The 24286-nt window shown below is 43.9% G+C and overlaps 1 protein-coding gene across 1 annotated transcript; it reads right to left on the bottom strand.

Moving 5' to 3' along the window:
- Positions 1-2394: 2394 nt before the first annotated feature.
- LOC141964785 (transmembrane protein 182-like) lies at positions 2395-18126 on the bottom strand. Its single transcript, XM_074915508.1, has 5 exons — positions 17959-18126; positions 15295-15412; positions 13073-13171; positions 10320-10457; positions 2395-2624 (listed from the first exon to the last, which is right to left on the bottom strand). Exons 1-5 carry the CDS (start codon positions 18109-18111, stop codon positions 2395-2397), a joined length of 738 nt encoding a protein of 245 aa, XP_074771609.1. The 5' UTR covers positions 18112-18126.
- Positions 18127-24286: the final 6160 nt, after the last annotated feature.

Raw genomic sequence — 24286 nt, forward strand, 5'->3', positions numbered from 1 at the left:
TGGCTACAGACGTTGTGTTTTTGGTAGAGGAGCTGATTACTTCAGTTATGCTAGTCTATAATCTCATTCTCTGCATCCTTATTGTCGTGGCTATTTGGGTATGCTCAATACCAGATTTTTATTTTTTTTTTTTGTGAAAAAAGCGCCCTCTCTTCAGGAATGATTCAGAGTCATGTGTTTTTCAAAAGAATGATGGAGTTTTAAACTATTGCTTGTTCTAGACCTGATCCAGAATGAAGAAGTCTCCAGGGATAGTTTACTCCCTAAGGCATGAATGCATGATTAAGCTAAATGTATTCCATAAATGCCTTGATGACATTAAACTAAATTTTTTAAAGAACAGATGGAGAAAGTTAATAAATATTTCATTCTATAATATAAAACTCACTTCTATATTCACAACTTCAGGGATCCTCAGCTTCACAGATATCAATAAGTCTGATGGATTTCTTGCTGCATTCTCATTCTTCTGCCCTGGTGTCTCTTATGGGATCATCATTTCTGCATGCTTGGATTGTTTTATGGGATCAGTGAAAGGCAAGTGACTGTAAATCTTGACCTCTTCTGCTCCTGGATTATATACTTTTATTCTTTGTGACCATAAGTGTTCATCTCTACGCTGAATAGATAATTAAATGACAAAAATTATTCAAAGGGAATTTATAGTGAGAAATTATCACTTGAAGAACTGATAAGGCACAGGCATAACCCAAGGAGATATTATGAAAAAAAAAACAACAAAAAAAAAACAGTTTAGAATGGCCAAATAAAACACTGAAATATCTGTGTATTTGTAAATGTCATGAAACATGTCTTCACTGGGAAAACCCATGATTTTTACCTGTCTATATCAATTCTCTTCAAACGAAACTTCTATTAATGGAAAACAGCTTGAATTTTGCTTAAGACCTGTAGACCAAGCCTGTTATTCATACAAAAGAACTAATCTTTACATGTGGGAATTACAATTTCTCACTATATGTATGCCATGAATCTTGTAAAAGAATAATTAGAACTTGCTCCAAAAGGAAAGAAATGCCAGACTTGAATAATATTTTACGATGAGCATTAACAAACATTTTTATACTGCCAACAATCTTCACTGCTTTCTAGAAGAGATTTACATTACATTATTAATTAACTATACTGAGTCAATAGTATGACATAAAGCTCGGGAGATATATGCCTAGTGCAAAGTATGACATCCGTGAGAACAGCGTGCGGGTTTTTTTTTTTTAGGAAGATTGATTTCAAATTTATGCAAATGAGTTCAGCAAGCAAAGGCCCAACAAACTACTTCAAAGCATCAAAATCCAGCCTGAAAAACATGACAAGATCAAATCTTTGTCATATCTCAAGTGTCTTTGCAAACCTCTGCGTATGAATTACTTCACCTCCGGTACCTCGATGGTTTGGTGTAGAATTAACACGCATTACTCTCCGTGGGACCACTGCAATCTGTCAGACAACGTATACCCGAGAAATTGCAAGAATTAAAAAATATCTAAATGGTATATAATTTGTCTTTTCGGAGCTGCATCTGTAGAATATAACAAGGTCCCACACTGAGCTGGCTGACGGGGTCTACCATAACAAACAATATAAAAAATAACTCTGATTGTTCCTACTTCCTTTCCCCCAACTCTGACCATCTTCCAGTTTTGGGGTTGCGAATCCCCACAACACTGCATCCAGGGAAAATATTAAAAGCACAGTAATGTGGTGCTGTAAAGAAACGTTAATTAATTCATGTTAGGTTTCATGCCACAGAAATTGGTTTATTCACTCATTGAAAGTTAGGTTAAGTCCAGGTACATTTGTATCATCAGAATCAGGGCTTTTAAGGGGGGGAAAAAAAAAAAAAAAAAGTTTCTCATGTTTCCCGACATCCCATTAAAATGGTTGTCCTTTGACATCAATTAGAGCCAGCTAAAAAAAAAATAATCATCCTTAATTGCTTTTCAGAAATAGACATTATAGCAGACACCGCCACAGCCAGATTTGATTACCTTTTACAAGAAACAAGGATGCTGGGAATGCTATAAAACTCCAGCTCTGCTGAATATGGATGCGGGGCTCTGCTGACAGAAACAGGAGCTGGGGGAGCTGCTTGCCACAGCGGCGGCACTTCCTTGGGCTGCAGAGAAAAACCCATAGACACGTCTGAATTTCTCAAAACTGTATAAAAATGCTGAAGGGGGATGTTCAGCTGGGGCTGGCTTTGGATGGACAGTGGTCGGGTGCTCAGTGCTCCACCCCTGCCTCCATGTGAGCGTAATCAAACACCGACAATTGCAGCTACAAAACGATCTAGTCCTCAAAACTTGTGAACGTTTCATAACAAGGAGCATCACCAATTTTCTCAAAAGGCTTTCTCAGCGTGGCAAATTTGTCTTACTCTAGGGACTTCATAATGTCTCTGCCGATCAGGTAGAAGAGGAGTCCAGAAAGTAAAACCAGGGGCACTCCCGCCGCGGCAAACATGAACGACCACCCATAATACACGTGCACGGGTACATCGTCCGTGCACTTCTCACTTCTCTCCAGAAGGATGTACTTCTGAAAATCAGCGGCAAACTCCTTCCAGATCACAAAGAGAAATATGAGCAGGAGAAATAACCCTCCTGGAAAGAGAGACAAAGATGAGTTATTCTCTGCATTTGACACACAGGAATGAAACTGAGAAAAGATTGCAACAGATTTCCATTTATTCTTGCAGGTCCTTTGCGTCAAAGCCAAAGTTGCAGAATTATTGTTCGTGACGTTGCTCTGCAGGCTCCTGCGAAAGCCAGACCCACACCACAGTGCCCAGCCGCAGGCACACCGACACCTCGTGCTTTAACCGCTACCGAGGGCTCTGTTACAGCTGGATACGGCCACGGAGAAACCAGCATGACCACAGCTGATGTCCCAGCAGGGATCTGCATGGGGCTAGCTCCGCATTCCTGTCTTAAAGGTGGGTCGGTTTGCCTTTTTTAATTTTTAATTTGCCTGAGATGAGTGGGAAGGCAAGACTAAGACTTTTTTTTTTTTTTTTTGTCTACCCTTCCAAGTAGTGTCAGATTCACGCTCCACCAGAAAAGCAAAGATACAGAGATCAGTCCTGCTGATGGCAAGTGTTATCCAGCATCGGACCTGCTACCCCTGGCACTGGTGCAAGCAGAGCCTGTGCAGATGCTGAGCAGCTGCTGCAGCTCATGGCAGCTCCCTTCCACGTCTGGTGTTACCCCCTCCTTAAACTGAGCTTTGCAAGCAAGTATTAAAACACGTGGCAAGGAATATGGATATCATATAGAAATGTAGATATTTCTATTTGCAGAGAAATAACACATAATAGAGGGGAAAATGCATGTAGCCGTGAGGTATTAATCTCAGATGGGCTACTAAATAACAGAATAATAAAAAGAATAATAAACAGCTTATACCATAAGGCTAGAAAGTCTTTTTGTTGGCAAGTGAGACCTCCTCTGACCTCCCCTGGAGCCAGGCAGGAGGAGAGCCGAGGCCACACTCCAGCCTGAGCAATGAGTGCAAGGTCAGCACCTTGCTAAGCGAGGGTTCTCCCTCCTCGGAGCCTCCCGAGCCTTGCAGGATGCCTGCGACCCAAATAGCAGATCTCCCGCGAGACCTCGCCATCTCTTATTTCCAGATGCATACCCGTCGAAGGTCAACGTCTACAGGAAGAGCTCGGTCACATCTGAAAAGCACGTGGCAAACAGGCACCTCCCGGGCCTGGTACAGCCCCTGGTGGGTTTGGGAGCTTTGGTGACTTAATAGGAACCTCCTTTCCCCATAATTCAAAGTGATGGAGGCTGGAGGCTGCAGGTCTAGCTCCCCCGTGTGAAGCAGATGACAAAAAACTAGCATGGCCCCAGTATTATTTACTGTGTCGCATTAATGAATATGTACAGTGCACTTTAAAGTCAACATATATTGAAACTAAATAGTGACGGTGTGATGACAGATCTGAAAGCACTTCAATAATATCTGATCTTGCTACTTCACAGCTAGAAGCTTCCTATTTTTAAATGGTGCTGTATAACATATAGATACACACACACACACACACATATATGAAAGAAATACATCACAGATTACAATATTTTTATAGTAGAAGTAAACAGTTCAAAACTAATTTAGCTGACAAGTTACCACACAGTTTTCTGGATGTGTTGTGGCTTCTGTTGGATTTAACTTCTCCCCTTGAAATTTTTAAATCAGAGGTAGCTTGTACTATATTTAATTATTCTTCTTGGCAGCTTATACTACTACAAAATCCAACTCCCATGCTAAGCAAAGGAAGTGGGTAAAGCTTGACATTGATACATCTGCTTAGCAATGGCGGTTACTGAAACCTTGGTCAGAGAAAACACGTCAGTGCTTAACCGTGTTTCTGCTTATAATGGATATAAGCACATCTGCTGCTACAAACCTCTTGTAGCCAAAAAAGAGACTTACGGGAAGGTATAGAGCGTTCAAAGTCCTCTCTGTGTATTATATAGAAATTGAGGCTACCCAGCCAAAGCTGTCGTGTCTGTTAAACAGCCTCCTGTACCCTAAGACTGCAAATTGAATCTTAATGATCAAAACTTGGTGTAACCATATGAATATACTTTACATCGCCACACACTGTGATTTCAAGCCATTCCTCCTTACACGGAAAAGTCCTCGTGGTTGCTGGAGAGGCAGGCTAGGAGTTAAACAGCAGCTGTTGTAACATTTGCATGTTCATTGAGATTTTGATACCACTTGAAATTAAGTGCACAAATAAATATTTTACACTTAATATGATAGCTGTATGCTTAAAATACCAATTATTCTACTATAAGAAAACAATTGCATGTTTAAATAGTCACATGTCCTTTACAAAATACAATATATTGATAAGAAGGCAATTAAGTCTTTATTACTGATGTAATTTAAAATTAAATTAATTAGATAGCAACTGAACCTTGAAAAGTGCTCTTTTAGAGATCAATTTCTATTTCATTAGCTTATAATACCTACCGTAAGAGATGCAAATGAAAACGTAGCCCCAGTGGGACAGAGGACATGGGTACGGTAGCGTACTTTTGAATTCTCCTACTTTAAATAACCAGGGAGTTTGCGTTGAATTGTCCCAGCCTCGTTTATTGAAGCGATCAGATTAAAACCTACCAGTTCTTATTGAGGAGGGTGCAGGGAAGCCCTGTGAGAGGTTGGCACCGTCCCCAAGTGTGCCAAGAGCTAAGGATGGGGAAACTGTCCCTCCCCTCACCCCAGGAGAAGCGCCAGGTCTGGGTACGGAAGGATTTATTATTAAACAGGTACTGGAGGTGATGGCATGGCCACAGCATCTAAATTAAGAACATTTTCACACTCTGGAAAAATGACAAGAAAATGTAAAGTAAGCAGCCTTCTTCTCTGGAATAATTACAGCTGAGTGGTGAGGAGTCCCTGGGATTTACACCATCTCCTCAGTGACAAAAGAAAATCAAAAGGGCAGGTGAAGGCGAAGAAGGACGGTGGAAGTGCGGAGAGGGCAGCTCACTGAAAAATGTTCAGCAAAAAATTGCTTACTTGGAACAATCACAAGTATTCATGAAACTGCCCAAAATTTGTCACGCTTTTAAACATTAGTAGACTCTTCGCAATGAGAAAATCAGGATGTTTCATTCCCATGTGACCAAAGTAAGTGTTTTTCCATTTTATTTTGGATTTTTCATCTTTTGAACAGGTTTTACTTTACCACCTCCTTTTTGGGGCTTTTAGTCTCTGCCGCAGCAGAAAGATATCTTCATTTCCTATCAGCCCCAAAGCGCTTTGTACAGAGACAGACTTCTTCCTGCCTTGGGCAGCAGAATGAAAAACTGAAAAAAAAAAAATCTAGTTTTCTGTCCAAGAAGTGAGCCTGGCATTGGCGCACACACCTGAGACACAGGACGTGTGTTGGGTTTGGGTAAGTATAAGTGAGGACCTCGCCAAACAAGACCAACTCCACGCTCCTCTCAGCATCCCTATGGTTTCTGTTACTGGAAAATTAGCCAAGTGATCTCCTTCCCTCCCTTTCCTTCTGCCTCTGTTCATTAGGATGGTCTGGAAAAAAATTAACTGCGAAACTCCATCTCCATGCTGATGAGGTCAATGGCATCTTCTGGGGAGGGACTAATTGCAAGAAAATTGAAGTGGGGTATTAAATCTTTCTCTTTCGTACGCTGCTAACTGCAGGACAACAAACCCTGGCGCTCCATCTCCCCCTCCCAGGAGGGCTGCACCTTCGTTGTGAGTAAATTGGAGTCGGGCTTTTTCTTTCTCTCACTTTATATCCTTGTGACACCTTTATAGCTGCTAATTGTAGGGACAGGTGAGTGAACTCAATCTTTAACTCTTATCCTGTGGAAGCTACTGAACTTTCGTGTAATCTGCTAATTATGAGAATAATGAACTTTGACTCATTCGCCTTTCTCACTAGTTGCCTCTTAAGGATGTTAATGAGGAAATGGAGGGGCGACCTTCAGCTGCCCTTCCATAACTGTCAGTCTTTACTGCATGTGGGGAGCCCGAGATTGCCAAAACTCAGCACTTTAACTCACAGAACTGGCAAAGCTGCCTTTTTTTTTTTTTTTTTTTAAATGCAGTCAGCTCATGCTGAAGAGCATGACCACCTCTTGACTCCAAAAGCTCAGGAAAGGCTTTGTGCTCACGGCCACAGCGATCCTGGGGCTGCAGGATGGTTCGGAGCATGCAAGTGGGGATGCTGGCGAAACAGCACCAGGACCACAGCGGCTGAAGAGGCGTGGAGTGTACGTGGTTCATCATGTATCTGTGCTTTCCAGTGCAAGGCGAGCTGATAACAAGCTCTTCTTTGGGTTGCTTAACACTACCTGTGTCATGCATCCTTATAGCTTGCTTCGAAAACTCACCGTATGCTCACACTTTGCCTGTCCGCTCCCTCCAGAGCAGATTCTTTCCCCCTGAGCAAGTCACCAAGTAGAGCTCAGGTCATTTTTCCACTGAAGCCTACAGCTATGCAGCTGGTCCAAACGTACAAGGGCAGTGCTGGGAGCTCAGTAATTGCCCCAAGTCTGGATCAAGCATGGGCTCACTTCTAAGCTTGGTCTCTAAAATGCCCAAAGAAATGAAAACCCAGGAGCACAAGCACAGAAAACTGAGGAGCACAAGCACAGAAAACCGAGGAGCACAAGCAAAGCTGTCTCAGTAATTCAAACCGTTTCCAGAAGCTGCAGAGCAGCATTCACCCGGCCCTCTCGGTGACATTGTAGTGATAATTAATCATATTGTCATCTGACTATTGAAACAAGGGGACAATTAGTCACCAGGCAGATCTGCCTCCCCCTTGCAAGCACCGAAGCTAAGTCTGTGATGGCAAATGTTAGAAGGAAAGCAGCACGCCGGCTATTTGCTCATGCAGTTGGGGTGCTTTTGGGAGCAGGCTGGCAAGGATAACTGCTCAGCTGGGGAGGTAGATGTGCAAATGCGAGCAGCAGCCAATGTCAGATGGGCTCCGGCTGTATTTCCCAAGTCACCCAGCAGAGGAAATCAAGGGGAATGGCTCCGGTCCTTTGAAAGAGCTCTCAGAAACGCCACCCACCGAGCACTACATTTGTTACGGTAGCTGGCAGACAGACAGATTTGTCCCCTTGAAAGTGCAGTAAATAAAAGGCATCTTGGAGAGGTAACCCAAGGAGACCTAACTGAGCGATAACAACCTTCACCCTTAGGCGCTGAATTCCCCCCTCCGTGACAGAGGGGCACACGTAACTCCTCCAGATCATGTCAGGCTGGTTATCCGTAAATGTGCTTGGGAGTGCATTTGCACCAGTAATATCTTCAGAGCCTTCCGGTGGCAAATGTTGCATCATTTTGTGGTGATTAACCAGGCCTGTGGTGTCACGACCTCAGCGCAGGCTGCTGCCAAAAGGGGCAGAGGGAGTTTAGGGACAGAATAAAGCTGCATCTAAAGGATGCCCTGAGAGGCCAGGACATCTTTCAGCCATGGTGCCCCCATCTCACCATCCGACTGCCAGACCATGTTCCCACTCTACACATTGCCAACATTTTCACACTTCCTCAAGGAGAGATCATTTTTGCAAGGGAGGTTAATTAACACTGACCCATAGGCCACGATTAGAAGACAAGACGCGCTTTCTCCTGCGTCGTCTCTCCGCATCCCGCTATCTGAAGGAGAGGGATGGCTGGGGAGTTGAAGCTGTGTTAAATCTATTGTTCCTACTGCTCAGTGCAATTATGCAAAATATTTTTAGAAGGGATAGCAAGAAAATAACCATGGAGGCATGCATCCATCAGGAAGCCAGTGTCAAACAGGATCCAGAGGTTTGAGTTCAGGACACCCCCACTCCCCCCAAAAAAGATCAGTTGAAACTCTAAGCAAACTTTGCTGAAAATGCTGAAATACTATTTCATTCTCCTAGCTATCATTTAGATTGAAAATATAGCAGGAATTCTATTTCAGCTGAACTCATTCCTCCTAATGACAGTTAATAACAATGATTGCTGTTCAGATTGAAACTGCTTTAATACAAACTTCAATTTAAACAGCAGCATCTTTGTCTAATGCCAAGAGGTTTATGTGATGCATAATCAGCTCTTCTAAAAAGTGTCACATTCTATGCCCTAGCTTTTTAATCAAGAAGTAGTCAAATAAAGTGCAGAAACAATGAAAAAAAAAAAAATTGAATAGTGTGATTCAGTATTACTCGACACCCTTTTCTGTGTGATATTTTATTTATCTGGCCAGTGTCAGAAGGTGATTGATCTTAGGTTTTCTATTCGGGCTGAAAGTTGAGTGTTTTGAAGAAATAGGGCTTTAACTGAGGTAGCCAGAGTGAGGGAATTCAAATATTCTGCCCTAGTCTCACAAGAAGAGATGACTTCAATGTACACACGTCAAGTGGCCAACACTACTCAGCAGAAGGTATTGGTACCTGATGGAGATCTGGTAACAAGACACTTGCACTCCCACATGAAATCTGTGTCTGCAAACCACATGAGATTTGTCTTTAGAAAAATTAAACCCAACCAAGTATTTATTAAACTATATTAGAAAGAAATAAGCAGATACCCACAGGCTTGCTGCTCTCCCTTTAGTAACTGAAGACCTGGAGGCAAAAGGAAAACTGGACAAAATGCAAAGCAAATTAGAAGAGGCACATAGGGCCAAATTGGTTTAGTGCCTTCCCGATTTTTTAGACAAATAGATAGATGTCATCTTCCTTCATGCTGGAGGAGATAGAAATTAGGAAAGAAGCTATAAAAATGAATAGGGAGCTAAATAATGGGGGAAAAGAGCAAAAGGCAATAATGGCAGGGCACGGTGAGATTGAAAGGAGTCTGGGTGGAGTTCCTCCAGCATCGGGGTTGGGACCTTCCTTGTTAAATATTTTCCTGAATGTTTTCAACCCCAAAAACTTGGGCATACTCAAAGTCCAAACTGGAAGAAAGATGCTGGCTTGCGTTTGATTCATGCTGTGTGTGAGGAAGCGGGACCTGGTGTGCCATCCATAATTAAGCAGTGGTTTATCAGAGAAAGGCCTGACTTCATAATGAAGTTCTTCACTTGGCATGGCTCAGCTGAGCTCCAGCCTTTAGCCGCTTGAGTCACAAAAAAGCTTTTTTTCTGAGTTTGAGTCACTGTTATAAGTCAAGTATTTCTACGAGTTAAGCCAGTTATTCCTTCTCAAATACAGAAAAGGAAAAAGCCCATGTGATAATTCAGTGGAATCATTTGTAATGGCAGTGGGAATAAAGAATAAATGCCCATTTTTAATTCATTTTCCTGCTGTGCCACTGCTTTATCTTTTCAGGTTTTATTAAGCCAGCCCTCCCATTTTGAGTCGCCGGGTACGCCTTTCATCCCTCAGTGAAGGTTTCCAGCTCTAACAGATGTTAGCAGCAGGGACAGGAGAGGCCCAAATGCAAAGACTGACTTAGGAGAACACAACGTGGCTGACTGCTGCCCAGGGTTAACGCAGCTAAGGACTTTATTAAAATAAAAGGCTCTGCTCCTCTGGGTTGCATAGAAGAGTAGGAGAAAAAAAAAAATTATTATTTTTCCCAAATAAATAATAAATAATTATTTTTCCCAAAACTCAGCCTCCCTAGGACTAAGGACTATCTTGCTAAAGCTTGATTGAGCATAGAGGTTTAATTCTGGTGGGCAAAGAGGGAAATAATTTACTGCAAGTCAGTGCAGCTCCCATCAGAGCCCCCATGTCCCCGCCAGCGCCTTGCCCCCGGCTGCCTCCCCGTCCCCGCAGGCACCAAGCGGAGCGCGGCCGTACCCCGGTGCCACCACTTACCCGAGGCGAGGAGGAATCCACCTCCCGCTTTGTAGGAGCGAGGGCTGACGAAGGGCACGCCGCACACCAGCAGCAGCCCTCCCACCAGCCCGGCGGCCACGGCCAGCATGATGAACGCCGTCCAGAAGCCTCTGTACACTGCACCGGCAAAAAGAGTAAAGTCAGGGGAAAGGAGAGGAAAAGAGGGTTTCTTCAGTCCATGCTTAACTCCTACTTCAGGCACAGTAAAAGCAGTAACCTGTAAAGCTGCTTGTGTTAGGCAGAGCTAGAGTTCCTGCTTTGCTAAGCCGCGGCATGGGCGCGATGTGCCTGGAAGCGGTGCAAGTTCAGGTTCAATGTCGTGCCCTACATAATGGGATTGGAATGAGTACAAGGGGTTGGAAGGGCTTGCCAGGGAAGCACGCCACAAAAGGGGGTGAGAGTAAAGGACACCGTGCTTAGCTGTGCCTGTGGGGAATGGAAGAGCTTGGCAAGAAAGGAAAGAAAATAGCAACATTTGGGGAGATGGAATCAGACCACATCTTTGTTCCATTTTAATTAACACTTACGGAAGGTGCCAGGTTCCTGGTTTAAAATAAAGGCGGTTTTTGTTAGCAGGGCTGCAGGGAAAACGGGATCTCGTGATTTCCCCCATTAATGACCAAGCTTGACTCCAAGTAAGAGAACAGGGCAAGAGAACAGCTGCCTCTTCATGCACTGAATCTGGGGGTTTTGCTGGGACTTCATGCAATCGCACCAGGCAGAGCCGAGCAAGCCTGCGCCCCTCACATCCCACAGGGTGGGATGCAGCACACTCATTTCAGTCTCCCAGTAGCCGAGTCTCTTCCAGCCACTGCCATAAACCTTGGCCGAAGGTGGTGATCTTCAGGCAGAGACTCTCCGATACCCTGCTCCGCGTTCCCCTGGTTTATGTGATCCCCTCAGACTGCTACATCTCGCTCTGCCTCTTGTTTTTTCAGAAGCGCTAGTTAGAGAGATTTAAGCTGAGCACGAGCAAGTGGGTAATGCTGAAATGATTCACACTTGAAAGAAAAATGATACAGAAAAGATGCATTTTACTCATTTTAAAGCATTTTGTCAGGAGAGCCACTTAGGGAAAGATAAGTATCTTGAACTCTCCAAAACCACAGAATTCATTTTCATGTTTAACCTCCCGTCACCCATTTCTCTCAGGGAGCCTAAGAGGATGCAGATAAGGCAGAATTATCTCTGGAGCAGGTAATAGCTGGAGGACCCCTCTTCTTGGACAGCCTCCTGTTTTGTCATCATTTGCATACGAGGATGGACTGGCTTGAAATAAAATGAGTGTTAACAACAGAAGTACCTTCTCTCTGCAGACGTCTGAGGGCTTTGCAGTGGGGTTGGTGCAGCAGAGGAACCCAACGCTCCTGCTGCTCTAAACGTGGGTGCTGAGACATCCTCACCTCCCCAGGGATCGTAGTACCGAGGTGAATTGGTAGAGCCCCACAGCACCCCGGGGTGCAGCCCCTGGGCAGACCCTGTCCCCAGCACCCTCCCAGGACCTGTCCCAACGGGCATTTCTGCGAGGCAGCTGAAGAGGGTTTCATAGCAAGGGCTGACGGGCAGGGACAGATGCTTCCATGGCCCTTTATTTAGTACAGAAAACATAGTGCGTTTATCAGCGGGATCATTCAGAAACTAGAGGTCACGCCTGCCTCTCCTAAGCTGAAAAAAATCCCACCGCTTAACCCACATGTTTGCTGCACACAGCCTGCAACGGGCTCCTCCTCAGCCTGCCGACAGGTCCCTCGTATCCAACTGACACTACGGCATGTTCCCTGAGGCAGGAATCCTGCACAGCACAGCACAAGAAATTAGCTGCTCTCCCTCACATGCTTCTGACAAATGTTTCTTTTTTTTTTTTTTTAATTAATTCCTCATAAAAAAAAATAAAAATAAAAATAAAAAAGGTACTGCTAAAGGCTAAGGAAAAGGTCAAGATGTTTGTTTGTGCAGTGTGCCTGCCCCAGTTCCCCGGAGGCAATGCAGAGTGATGCACACTATTTAAAGAAATCAATTCATTTCAAAAAAAGATCATGGAATTAATTCTAGCTGCTGCCACCAATTTAGCAAATTAAAATTCCTAACAGCAGCTGATTCATTAAAGAACTCTGAAAATATAGAGAAACATAAATAAAAAGGGAACCAGTTGAAAGGAGAACTCTCCAACTGTGTCATATTCGGTGTGTTAAAAATAAGCCAGTCACCTACATGGATCTTTTAACAATTTGGTCTTTAACTGATTTCCCAGTGTTTGTTTATTTTGCCTTCTAACAAATCAACACCAGAGCTCTCCCAGGAAGCCAGACTGGAAACAAATCAGCACTGGGCTGCCACAAACCTGCAGCCCAGGAGAAATTACTTTTCTTGCTTGCTCACAGAGTCTGGATTTGGCCATGGGGTTGATCCAGCTCCTCCCAGTGAGCGATGAGGTGGGAGGGAGTGGATTTAGCATCCTCTCTTGCTCGTAGGAGTAGGTGCTGAGCACCCAGTGGGAGGGTGCACGGCTCATGGCCAGGCATGGCTGGGTCTGGAGGAGAGAAGATGTGGGAGAACATCTCGATGTGCTCATAGCGTGGGGCAGTCAACTAAGCAAGGCTGCTTTCCAAAAGTCTTGGTCATGCTTGGCCACGCGCATTTACAATGGGAGAACCACAGCACTGACACACATCGTAAATCTCTGCCTGATCGCTTGGGAAAGGAGCTGCTGGGGGAGGAGGCAAGAAACCCACCTGCGGTTGTGTCGTAGGAAGGATGGGGGAAAGGTCCAAGAGCAATGGGCATGGGAAAGAGGTAGCCATGCATGCAGAACTTGGGGTGCGCTTGGCTGGCTGAAAAAGAACAACAACAACAACAACAACAACAACAAAACCATCCCGTTTGCTTTTATTTTCTGCAAAATCACAGTTATAGTATTCAGATAGCAAGGTATTATTCTGCAAAACCTACAAAACCCTCACTGAAATCAGAAAGCTGAGGAGTAAAGACAGATAGTAAATCCTGGTCAGAAAGAAAAAAAGAAAAAGAAGAATGATGAGGGAAGGAAGATATAAGAGGATCTGAGACTGATACCCTTACATCTTCTCATCTTCATAACCTGAGGCTGAGGTGGACATCAATCATGAAAGATGGAGCAACTGAAATCAGTGTAAATATTCCCATTGCTCTTTTCCTCCAGAAAATGTGCCAGACGGTCTGGAAGGGACAAAAGTATTTGGGTACCAGAACAAGCTCCCTCACAAGACCTTCAGTTTGTGAGAAGGGAAAGCACAATTAGAATGGAAGTGCCCCATCAATATTAATACCATTGAGGCTTATCATGATTAACGGTAATAGAATGAATGTTAAATGAATTAATTAATGGTTGGCCACTTATTTAAATATGTTCCCCAGCTCAAAGGAACACTTTATAATAGGTGGACATTAGTTCATGCTAAATTGACTATGGAGTACCTATTGAATTAATTATTACATTCATAAGAGCAGCAAATTAATTTGCCATGATCAATCCTATTATAATAAATACCTAAAGAAGTAACACAAATTTGCCAGTTATCAGCAAGAGTCATTTTACTTCAGGTAACATTATATCATGCATTTCCATATAATGTAATTAGATAGCAAACTCACTCTCTCAAGCCTGTCCTTTTTTATCAAAAAAATTTCTGTGTGAAAAATCTCATGTTGTTCAGCTGAACAGTGGCAGTAACTGTTCCTGCAAGATTTTAGAGGAAACACAGGTCAGGGACTGGTAGACAGCAAAGATCATCTGAAATTTTAATCACTTCAGAGTAAATTTATTGTGGGAATCTGCATTATCTGCAGCCAAATGCCCTGCGAGACTATCACGCCGCTCCACAGGCACGTAAGCATCTCTGAGCAGACTGAAACCCCAGCAAGCACAGGGTCAAGGCTTTTGCAGTGTTTAAAACCTTTTCAGGACTTATTTAAAAATCTCTTTTTCCATCCCCAATGCTCCTCTAGGGTTGCGGCATCCCAGGGAAAGGCTGTCCTCTAATTCCCCACTGCGCACGAAGGCGGGCAAGCCGGCTGCTGGCTCGGCGGCCGGCGGGGCTGGTGCCAGGCCTGCTCTGGGGTGGTCTCGCTCCTTGGCTCTTTCTGGTGGGAGCACCTGGTTCACTGGGCCAAGACCCCACACTTCACTGGGCCACCAGGCAGCACCAACTGGTGTCTCAGAACAGGTTTCACCTTCTCCTTCAATTTTTTTTTTTTTTTTGAAGAGTGAATGTGCTTTCAGAAAAAAAAACAAAAAAAAACCCAAAAAAAACCCATGATTTTGCATCCATCTCTGTTTATTCACACGTGTAATTTCGATGACCTTAAAAAGCAAAACAGGCAAGATAAAGGTCTTGTGTGCTTGAGAGCATAAAGACACGTGGTTACGGCTCTCCATGGCCCACCACTGCCCACTGCTAGAGGTCCTGAGCACCCAGGGAGAGCACACTCATGAACGTCCAGCCTTCCCCATGCTGAAATGAGTGGGAGGTGGGAATGCTCAGCATCCCGATGGCTGAAAACGCTGACAAAAGAGCAGTGCTAACGGCCAGGAAAGACATGGGCTCAAATTTAGCAGCCCTTAGCTGAAAACATCAGGAGGTATGAGGTGGGGAGGGGAGAGTTGTCCTTGTCGGTGGAAGCCACCACTCCAAAAGTAAGTGATATATTAAATGGCATCAAGAGTTTCCTACGTTTCTGTGAACAATCCTCTGAGAACAAAATCCAAGTAAAAAAAAAAAAAAAAAAAAAGAACACAGAAAGGGTGAGCCAAGTTTGCTTTTGATAGAGAGACGATGAGAATAAAAAGAAAAAATTAAAAAAAAAAAAAAAGAAAAAAGGTCAACTGCCTCCTCATCCCTGTGAGCCCTTTTGTGCTTGTTTGCAATTCAAACGCTGAGCAAATGCTGTGGATGTGGTGCGGTGGCATCGTACTCACTGTACCAGAAGGTCCAGATGGTCTCTGGGTAGCCCTCGCCAAAGAACCAGCACCGCCAGAAGAAGCCCTCGTGATGGAAAGTGAGGATCTCCTTCCTGGCCTCTGCCCGCGTTTCAGCCTGTGGAGAAAAGAAAGCCCAAGCTGATACAGGGATAACCGTGGTAGAATGGTTCAAAGTGTGTAATTTTTGCTTAGGCAGTTGCTGGTTTTCCCTTTTTGTTGGGGTTTTCATTTGTTGCTGTTTGAGTTGGTTTTGGAGGGGATGTGGAACACAGAGGCAGCTACTGCCTTTGACTTTCTGCCATTTCACAGCTACAACATGTTCTGGTAACAAATCAACCTCCAGACCTTCACGGGACAGATTTTCTTTCGTTGATATCTTTAAACCACTGATTGCCATTGGATGTGTATGTTGGGGAGCAGAGCATTCTGGGTGTATTCTACTTCTTAAACTCTTCCCTTAAATAAATGTTATTGCTGTTGTAACCAGGTGTTGATTACCAGGTGAGCAATTTCGGGTGTGACCCAATGCAACAGTTCTGATGTCCTTGCTACTCTGCAGGATCCAGGGTCTGGTTTAACCCCAAAAGCCCAGCTCTAACTCTCCCAGTGAGCCTCTTCCAATCACCAGCCCAAAGGTTTCCTTCCTTCTCTCCCTCTGCTGAGCCCAGTAGAAGTTATGCTAAGCTTAGGTGAGACACAAATCACCCTGCTCACACCAGCCTTCTCATAGACCATGATAGGGATGTTGAGAATTTCTTTGTCATGAGTCTATTTTAACCCCCTGTGAGCCCAAGGTTTAGCTCTTCTCAGCAGGGAGGATATTGCAAAGTTGAGCATTGGACTATTTACCAAGAAAACTTATTAAAAATATAGCCAAAATGAATTTTATCTTTATTACATAAGGCTTGGTAAAGGAGACGTGACTGCTACAAAACTACATTTTGCGGAGGCCAGGGAAGCTCCACACAGGATTGGGCCCCGTGAACTAGAGAAAGCAGACGGGACTCAACAGGGAGGTGCTAAATACACTTCCCTCGCCTTGAGGGTTTTATGTCTCAAGTTATGACCAATTCCAGAGCTCTGACCTGATTCTCCTTTTACTTTCAGAAGAAAATACCAGCTGTGACAATGGTAACAGCCCTCAAACTTCATCAGCTGGATGGCTGCTGACTTTGTGCATCTACGGCACATTTAATCGCTCTCTGGCAGATACTCAAGACCATCCTTATCTGTAAGGGACAGGGTTTGCCAGTTTAAGAAAGGGCAGAGAAGGTAAAAACACAGCCTGCTGTACACAACCGGTAACTGAAATAGAAATAATAGAAACAGTGTCTGAAACAGAAATAAAATAGCTCAGAGGAAGAGTAAGAGCAGCTCCTATTTCTGCCTGGCGCTTTTGAAGTCACTCTGCCTTAGTGACAGGCACACTAACACTTTGGCCAAGAGCGTATCTTAAATGTTGGAGATGCTTATTCATGTCGTGCAGTGCAATGTCTCTAGCCTCTCCCCTTTAAAAGACAACAGCACAAACAAAAATCTGAAACAATTAACATTGTCATTTCCCAAGTGCACAAAAACTGAGCGGCGCTCCTCTGTTCGTGACTTTCTGACATCTCCGGGGCTTTACCGCGCTGCTTTAAACAGTAAAGACAGTGTCTTCTGCCAGGCAGTTTTGTTTTGTTTGGTCTTTTTTTTTTTTTCCCAATAGAGAAAGTCATTTGGAAACATGACTCAAGTGAACAGTGTCCTACATTTGATTATGGGATTCTGAAATGAAAGAAAATATTTCTTGCTGGCATCATGATGCTTACCCAGTGTGACTCACCACACCAGAAAAAAAATCAAACCTAATTGGATTGAACTTTGAAGTAACAAAAAGTCTGCACACAACAAGGATCTTCCTGTCATTTTGTAATTGAAACCACACATTGATCGGCACAAAAAACTTTTCTGAAGAGTGGGTGGCTCAAGGAACTGATCTGGTTGTTAGTTCATTGAAAAGTTAGACAATAGCAAGTGCAGCTAAAAATCAAACTTTCGAAAGGATCTATAAATGCGTGATACTACCAGTTAGCACTAAAACACTAAACTGTCCTTAGAAAATTACATTTCCTGCTAACAACAATCCTATATAAATCTGAACTTTAAAAACATATAGGCCTTTTCTTGGTAGATGGGCAGGAACTCTTTGTCTACTCTGTTCTGCGTCTGATGTTTGCCTTTGTTTTCTGTCGGTGCTGTAGTCGTATCACTTCAGATGTAAATGATTGCCAAGTCCTACACTTTAAAATATGAACTATTTTTAAATGAAGAAACTACAGAGGGAGAAATCTTTTAATGGCAAATATCAGGAGATATCTTTTGTCTTTAGAGGCAAATGCTGTCAACAAGTAAAGCTCTTACATTTTTACCTTTCATTCCCTAATGTTTGTATCTGCCAGATTACAGAGGTGCTGTCTTAATGTTTCCTAGACACACTTTACTCCAGTCAAAATGCTAGATACTATGGAAAAGCTGCCTGAGATTGTAAAGGTAGCTCAGGCTGACATTATAGCAGGTTGCTTTCAACGAGCATACATATCGCAGATTTAAAACTTTAAAAATTTAAAATTATTTAAATAAGTCAGTTTTTCCAAAACAAGACAGTATTTCAGAGGTTACCTCCCCGGACTGCAGAGTGCTGTTCCCATGCTGGAAGACACCGCAGGTCTCCGTAGCTAGAAGCCAGTAATCCGTCCCAAAAGCGATGAGAAAGAGCAACACGCCGGTGCCGCCGAGGATCCCGGCTGTGAGGGCAGCTACTCCAGCCTTCATGGGGAAGCAGGTAGGCAGCAGAGTTGGAAATTAGAAAAGAAGAAAACCACTGAAGTTTCCAGGGTCACTGGAAGAGGGGAACGAGAGAAGTGCTATTTTTGGACATGGGTAATAATCCTCTCCTGGCTGGTGTGAGTTTCAGTGGGTGGTGGGAACAGGACTAATAAAAGCAGCTGACCTGGAGTAACCAAACAGCTGTGGCATTAAGGAACATGACAAATAGCTATTGAGAGAGAGCAGGAAGATTTCCAAATAAACACATGGCCGTTCATTTCAGAAGAGCAGTGCAGGGAGCGCTCAGCCTCGGCCCGTCAGGCAGCCTCTGTAGGTCACGAGGGGTTACGGTGCAGAACTGCCCAGGACACTGGAGAGTTTGTAAAACCCCGTTTGCCACGTCCTCACAAGCACAGTGTAGAAGTGACACTCGTGCAATACGCATCTCCTTCAGCTCCTGCTCCCTCTGAGCAAAGTGTTCACGCAGCTTTCACCCAAAGTAAGCCCAGAGATCCAAGCAACAACATTAAAACACTGGTGATACCTTAAACACCTCGGCGCTCTCAGAAGTGATGCAGTCAAGCGATGCAAACACCTTTAAATCGGGCAGGTCCACATCTAGCTAGGCATGAAGCATTAAAATCAGGTGTATGGACCAGCATTCCCGAAGGGTCTTGCTCTGCAGCTGTAGAGAGATGTTCTCTCTCCTTCCATAGAAGAGCAGACTATATAGCATCCATACCCCTCCCACCACCCCAGCCTGCTGTGGAAGAAGTGTCTCAGAGGGATGAGGACATTCCTGCATGGAATTTCATTGCCATTTGGTTCCTAATGTTTTTGTCTTCTGCTGAAGCATCTGCTGTAGATCACTGCCAGGAATGGGATGCCAGACTAGGAAAATTATAATTTCTGCAGAGCAATAACTATATTCCTGTAACATGCCAGGAGGCTGAAGGAGGAAATTTAAATTACAGTGGAAGTTCAAGTTCTGATTTTCTAACCTTAGCCTAAATCATGACCTGTCCTAAAAAGGGGGATAGATGAAGGCATTGACTTCCCTATCCTATGGGATTTTGTGTTGCCAAATTAATTTCCAAATCAATTTAATAGTTAAAGATTACTGTGAACATATGGGTATCTCAGAGAAAATGCACACTAGTTAGGGAAACTGGAGAGGCTTGGGTAAAATTTTGACTACACTTCTAGCCAACTGTTGAGGCATATGGACTGATGAATATGCTCATTCTTCTATGAGCACAATAGACTTTAAATTATAATAATTTACTCTATCCTCTGCATTGTTCTTTCTTAAATATTGCAGGGATAGCTTTTAAATAATACATTAGACCTCTCCTCCTCACTGTCACAGCGGCAGAGCTGCTGTTTGTTTAACTTGACTGCAAGCACGTGAGGCATCGCATTGGATCCAGGAAAGAGGTCCCTGCCCAAAGGAACCCCCCAAAAAAAGGTGGGACAGGTTGCAGACTTGTCATGCAAGGTCAAAATTCGGCCACAGTCCCCACTGCCCGGTTAATTAGAGCTAGAGTGGGACTGCAAGAGGCAAGAATGCAAGGAGGGGAGAAGAAGTTGTTGCATCGGGTACTGTGGGGCAGATGGTAGGTGAGCAAGGCAACATGGAGCAGCAGGACAGGGCCAGCGGGCCACCTCAAAGGTTAGGTTTACCTCTTGGTTGGTCACTGAAATGGAAGAATGCCTTCTGGTGTTTGTATAACGAGATGGAAGTCCCCACGGCAGGGCTGCTCTCGGCAGGTAGAGACCCTCAAACAGGGCGCAGTGGATGTGCCTCTGGAGGGAGAGCTGTGGTACAAAGGCCTTTTTCAGGGATGTGAAAACATACATCATGTCTTCCGGCTTGCTTAACCATCCTTTTTCTTCCAAGAAAATATTTAGTCAGCTAAGGGAGAGGAGAAATAATTCTGACAAAATAGAGCCTCCCACCGAAACCCCTTGGCGTGGCCATGGGGGAGCAGTGAGCAGCTCAGCTCCCCCCGCGCCCCCTCGGCAGTGCTGCCTGGGAAACAAACCCTCCGCAGCAGTAAACACGCACTGTCCCTCCTCAGCCACTTACTCCCCTCCCACGTTTAGCTGCTTTCTCCACTGGAAGAAATCCCTGCCACTGTGATAGGTTTGTAGGTGCTTGTGGCCAACCCTCCCTACACCTTCACTTGTCCCATCCCTACACATTTTAACCCTCTCCCAGCCCATAATATCCACTCTTTTTTCCATAGTTTTGAACTGCAGTAACACACCCATCTCACAGCCATCTGGTTACTTTGCAAACAACGATCACTGCCATGAGACAACCTCTTCGTATCGAACATAAAATTATTAATTAAATACAAAGTGCAATATATCTATCACCAAAATAATCTTCAATAAGCGTAATTTCGATCAGTTGCCATTTAACTGATGTGTAATACTGGTTAAACCTGTCTGAAGTGACAAAGAAAATCGGTTGCCATCTATTCTTGTGATCTATATCTCAAAGCTGAACATGACTGACGGGGGAGCTTTGGCCATGCTTGAAGGAGCTCGGTGAAGACAACGGTTTGCACACCCGAAGCGAGGACATTTTTTTGCCGATTGCACTGCCATCGCATAAAATTAAAATGCAAAGTGGGCACTTGTGTATTTTTTTTTTTTAAATGGATTAATGCACGCTTCCACATCTATGTGTGTGCTTTTTAGTCAGCTGTATCTGGCATTGCTGTATGTATGCTAATGCATATTCGCAAGTGAGCGCTGTTTGCCATTTGGAAGGTGTCCTCAGCAATTCTCAGTCCCACTGGCAGAAAAACCCCTGCGTGGCTGAGGCAGAGCATTGCTGGTGCCCAGCCTTGGCTCCTCATGGGCTGTTATGTGCCCAACCAAACATTTTTCCAAATTCTTGGGCCGTAGAATAGGAACTGAGTTTGCAAGGTCAAAAACATCTCTCCGTGCAACGAGCTCTCCCTTCTCCTTGGCATACCCCAATGCACGTGCTCATCACCGTTAGGATCTGAAAAATTTCCTGGACGTGATGGACAATGAGACCGTTCCAGGGGCACTGGCAGGGACAGGGCAGCTGCTCCAGCAGCATGGGGTGGGAGCACCCATGCTTGCAGGGGATGGCTAATGCCCACGATGGGGCTACAGCCCCTTTGTGCTTCCTTCCATTCAGCTTGATTATTTTTTTAAAATTAGATATCAACCCCATTGCATCCATCCAGCCCAGAAGGCGCTGGGTCCTCACACCAGAGGAGCAAACTCCTTCAGCCCCACTCAGCCAGAGTTCATCTAACCTCTGCACCTCCCCTTGCTTCTCTATTTCTCTATTTTGCTTGGGGAAAAAAAAAATAGATAAAATTAAATTTTTTATAATAGGAATTTTTTTGTAAGACTAATAGAAAAAAAATAGTTCCTTTACTCTTCAGAAAAAAAACAACTTTATTAATTATAAGATTTGTCCCATTCTGGTTTTGAATTGTAAATTAGTTTTTTGGTTTTCTTTTGTGCAAGGATTTTGTTCATATAGATTTTATACAATGTGATAGACAGCCTTGTTAATAGACAGGACATACTAGAAGAAAAGGAACGGGGGGAAAAAAAAAAAAAAGAAATGGAAAGAAAGCCACCAATAAATCATTCCAGCCCCCCTCTCTTCCTCTGCAGTTAGAAAGGGCTGGGGATTTTCTGATGAACTAATCAGAAAACGTGGAGTTTAAAAAAACAAATAATTTTTCAGGAAGGGCTGGGGTGAGCTAGTAGCTCTGAAAAAATTTTAAGAAACGCGTTTTTTAATTTTGAATGTTTCATTTCAATATTTTCAGAGAAAAAGTTCCATTCTGGAGGGAAAAACACCTTGTGATACCTATCAAAGAAGGAATGCGATTATTAAATATGTACATTGATGTAAAATAATTTTCTTTTTAATTTTCTTTTTGAAATGATGATTTATTCATCCATATTTTTTCACCTTATTGTTTCCTGGGATGCTTTATGATGTTGCCTTTGCACCTGAACTCTGTGTGGAAATGTTACCCCTGTGGAAAATGTGTAGAGTGTTGTGGGTTGGACTGCAGACCTGGAGCCACACTATTAACACCCAACATCCAGCACTTGTTATTGGGAGGCCATAAAAACGCACAGCTGGGGCATAAGGATGGACCAGTATCCGCCCAGCCCGAGCTACACAACCCTTTGTGTGTTTGCAACATGTTGTAGGATGGGGGGGCGGAAACAGGAATACAAGTGCTTTTATTATACATAAATACCATAGAATAAATCCTGAAATTGATAGATTTTTAATTTCCCTATGATAACGGGATTTCACTCTCCATCTCTCAGTCTCACCAAGGGCTCAAGGAGCCCCGATTTTACTCTTCCAGCAGAGATGATCTTCAATTTAGAGAAGAAAATAAATGATCTGCCAGTCAGGAAGAGCAAGCCCTGGTACCAACACTCACCCCACTGCCCCCAGGTCCTGCCGATGCTCTGCCCAGTCCATCCCACCCCTCAGCACGTCCAAGAGGCACCTCCAGAAGGTGATGCAGCTCTTGGTTGGCCATGCGGACCACACTTATTTCCTTCTACAAAGCAAGTCTCTGCATGTCAAACCTTATTCCCAGGCGGTGGGCAGACCAGGAACTCCTCTGTCTGCCTCTCCAACCCGAAGGCAGGTGTTTGTGGGGGTAGCTGGGGAGGGGAACAACCATCCAAAACTAGTCTACAGCCTCCTCTCAACACTAGCTGCTGCCTGAGTTAATACAACAGCCCTGGAGCACTATAGCTACAGGCTTAGGACTCCCATCCTAAAAAAAATACCCAAACACCAAGCCCAAAAAAGTAACATCCTGACAGATTTTCTCAGCGTATAGAAACTGGTGATGTTGTTGGTTGTCCTTTGCAGCTTGTGCTGGGATCTCTGAGGTGCTACACCAAAGCTAGGCAGGAGTATTAACTGCCCATCGCCACCATCCGTGCAAAAGTCAGACACAAACACCGTTTAATTACCAAGGAAAATGACCCTCCCTTTCCTCCCTTACCTCTTCTGGTGCCAGTGGGGAGCTGCACCGGGGTCCTCTCACCCAGGGAGGTTGACCGAGGGTGCCACCACAGACAGCACTAGGACCCACCTGTAAGGAAAGGGAAGTCCATATCCTGGGCATTTTGTTAACTTTTATTTCATAATTGACCCTGATGATGACTTTTTTTTTTTTTTTTTTTTTTTTTACCCATAAGCTTTTAAACTGAAATTGTGAATCTCCAGAACATACATATTCTGTCAAAGAGTTGGGGCTAGTCAATTCAGATTTTGCACTGAATCAGTGCTTTACCTTTTGAATGATCAAAGACTCCATCAGTACAGTCTAAGTTATAAATTTTTGTGTTTTGATCCATGCTCACAGAAATATTGTATATTATGTAGACAGATCAACATATTTTCACTCTCTCATGCTGAAAGCAGAGAATTTCTTGCAATTTTATAAACAGACGTGATATCAGGGCTGCCTTCAGAGACTTCCCCGAGTCCCTTTGGAGAGCTGCGTACCTTTCTGCCTTGGAGCTTACCCTGATGATCTGTCAGGTCCCAAAGGATGTTCCATGTAGTGTTTTCTTAGGTAGGTGAAATGAATCTCTCTCATAGGTCTCTGCCTTTAATGTTGGGTCCGCGAACCTCAGAACAAAAAACGACTGAGGAAAGCAAAGCCCTCAAGACCGCAATAAGTGCTCCCCAAGCGCTACCAACTTTGCCTTGGAAATGCCACCAACATCCCCGGATGGTTTGGCAAAGAGCAAATCCCCAGTATGAACTGCATGGGAAGGGAGGGGAATAGATATCCATATTGACATTTGCCCCTTTAATTCTGCATTAAAATTATAATCACTGGTTCATCTCCATCACATGCTCCTTTTTCATCTCTCCCGTCTACATGTCTCTTGGAAGAAGCACTTAAGCCTGGATGTTGAAAGATTCTTAATGTTTCTTATGAGGTTAAATACCCCCCAGTGCTTGATGTCAGGAAAGAAAAAGGCTCAAATTTGCCTCACCTGCTTCTTAAGTGTTGCCAGTACTTTCCAGGATTAAGCCATTATGATCTCCTTAAGCAGTCATGAAATAAAATAAACACAAGTGTGATTTTCTGGTTAAAATAAAAATTAAAAGAAGTCCACGCGCTGA

This window comes from Athene noctua, chromosome 11 (assembly GCF_965140245.1).
Source record: "Athene noctua chromosome 11, bAthNoc1.hap1.1, whole genome shotgun sequence".
Taxonomy (NCBI): domain Eukaryota; kingdom Metazoa; phylum Chordata; class Aves; order Strigiformes; family Strigidae; genus Athene; species Athene noctua.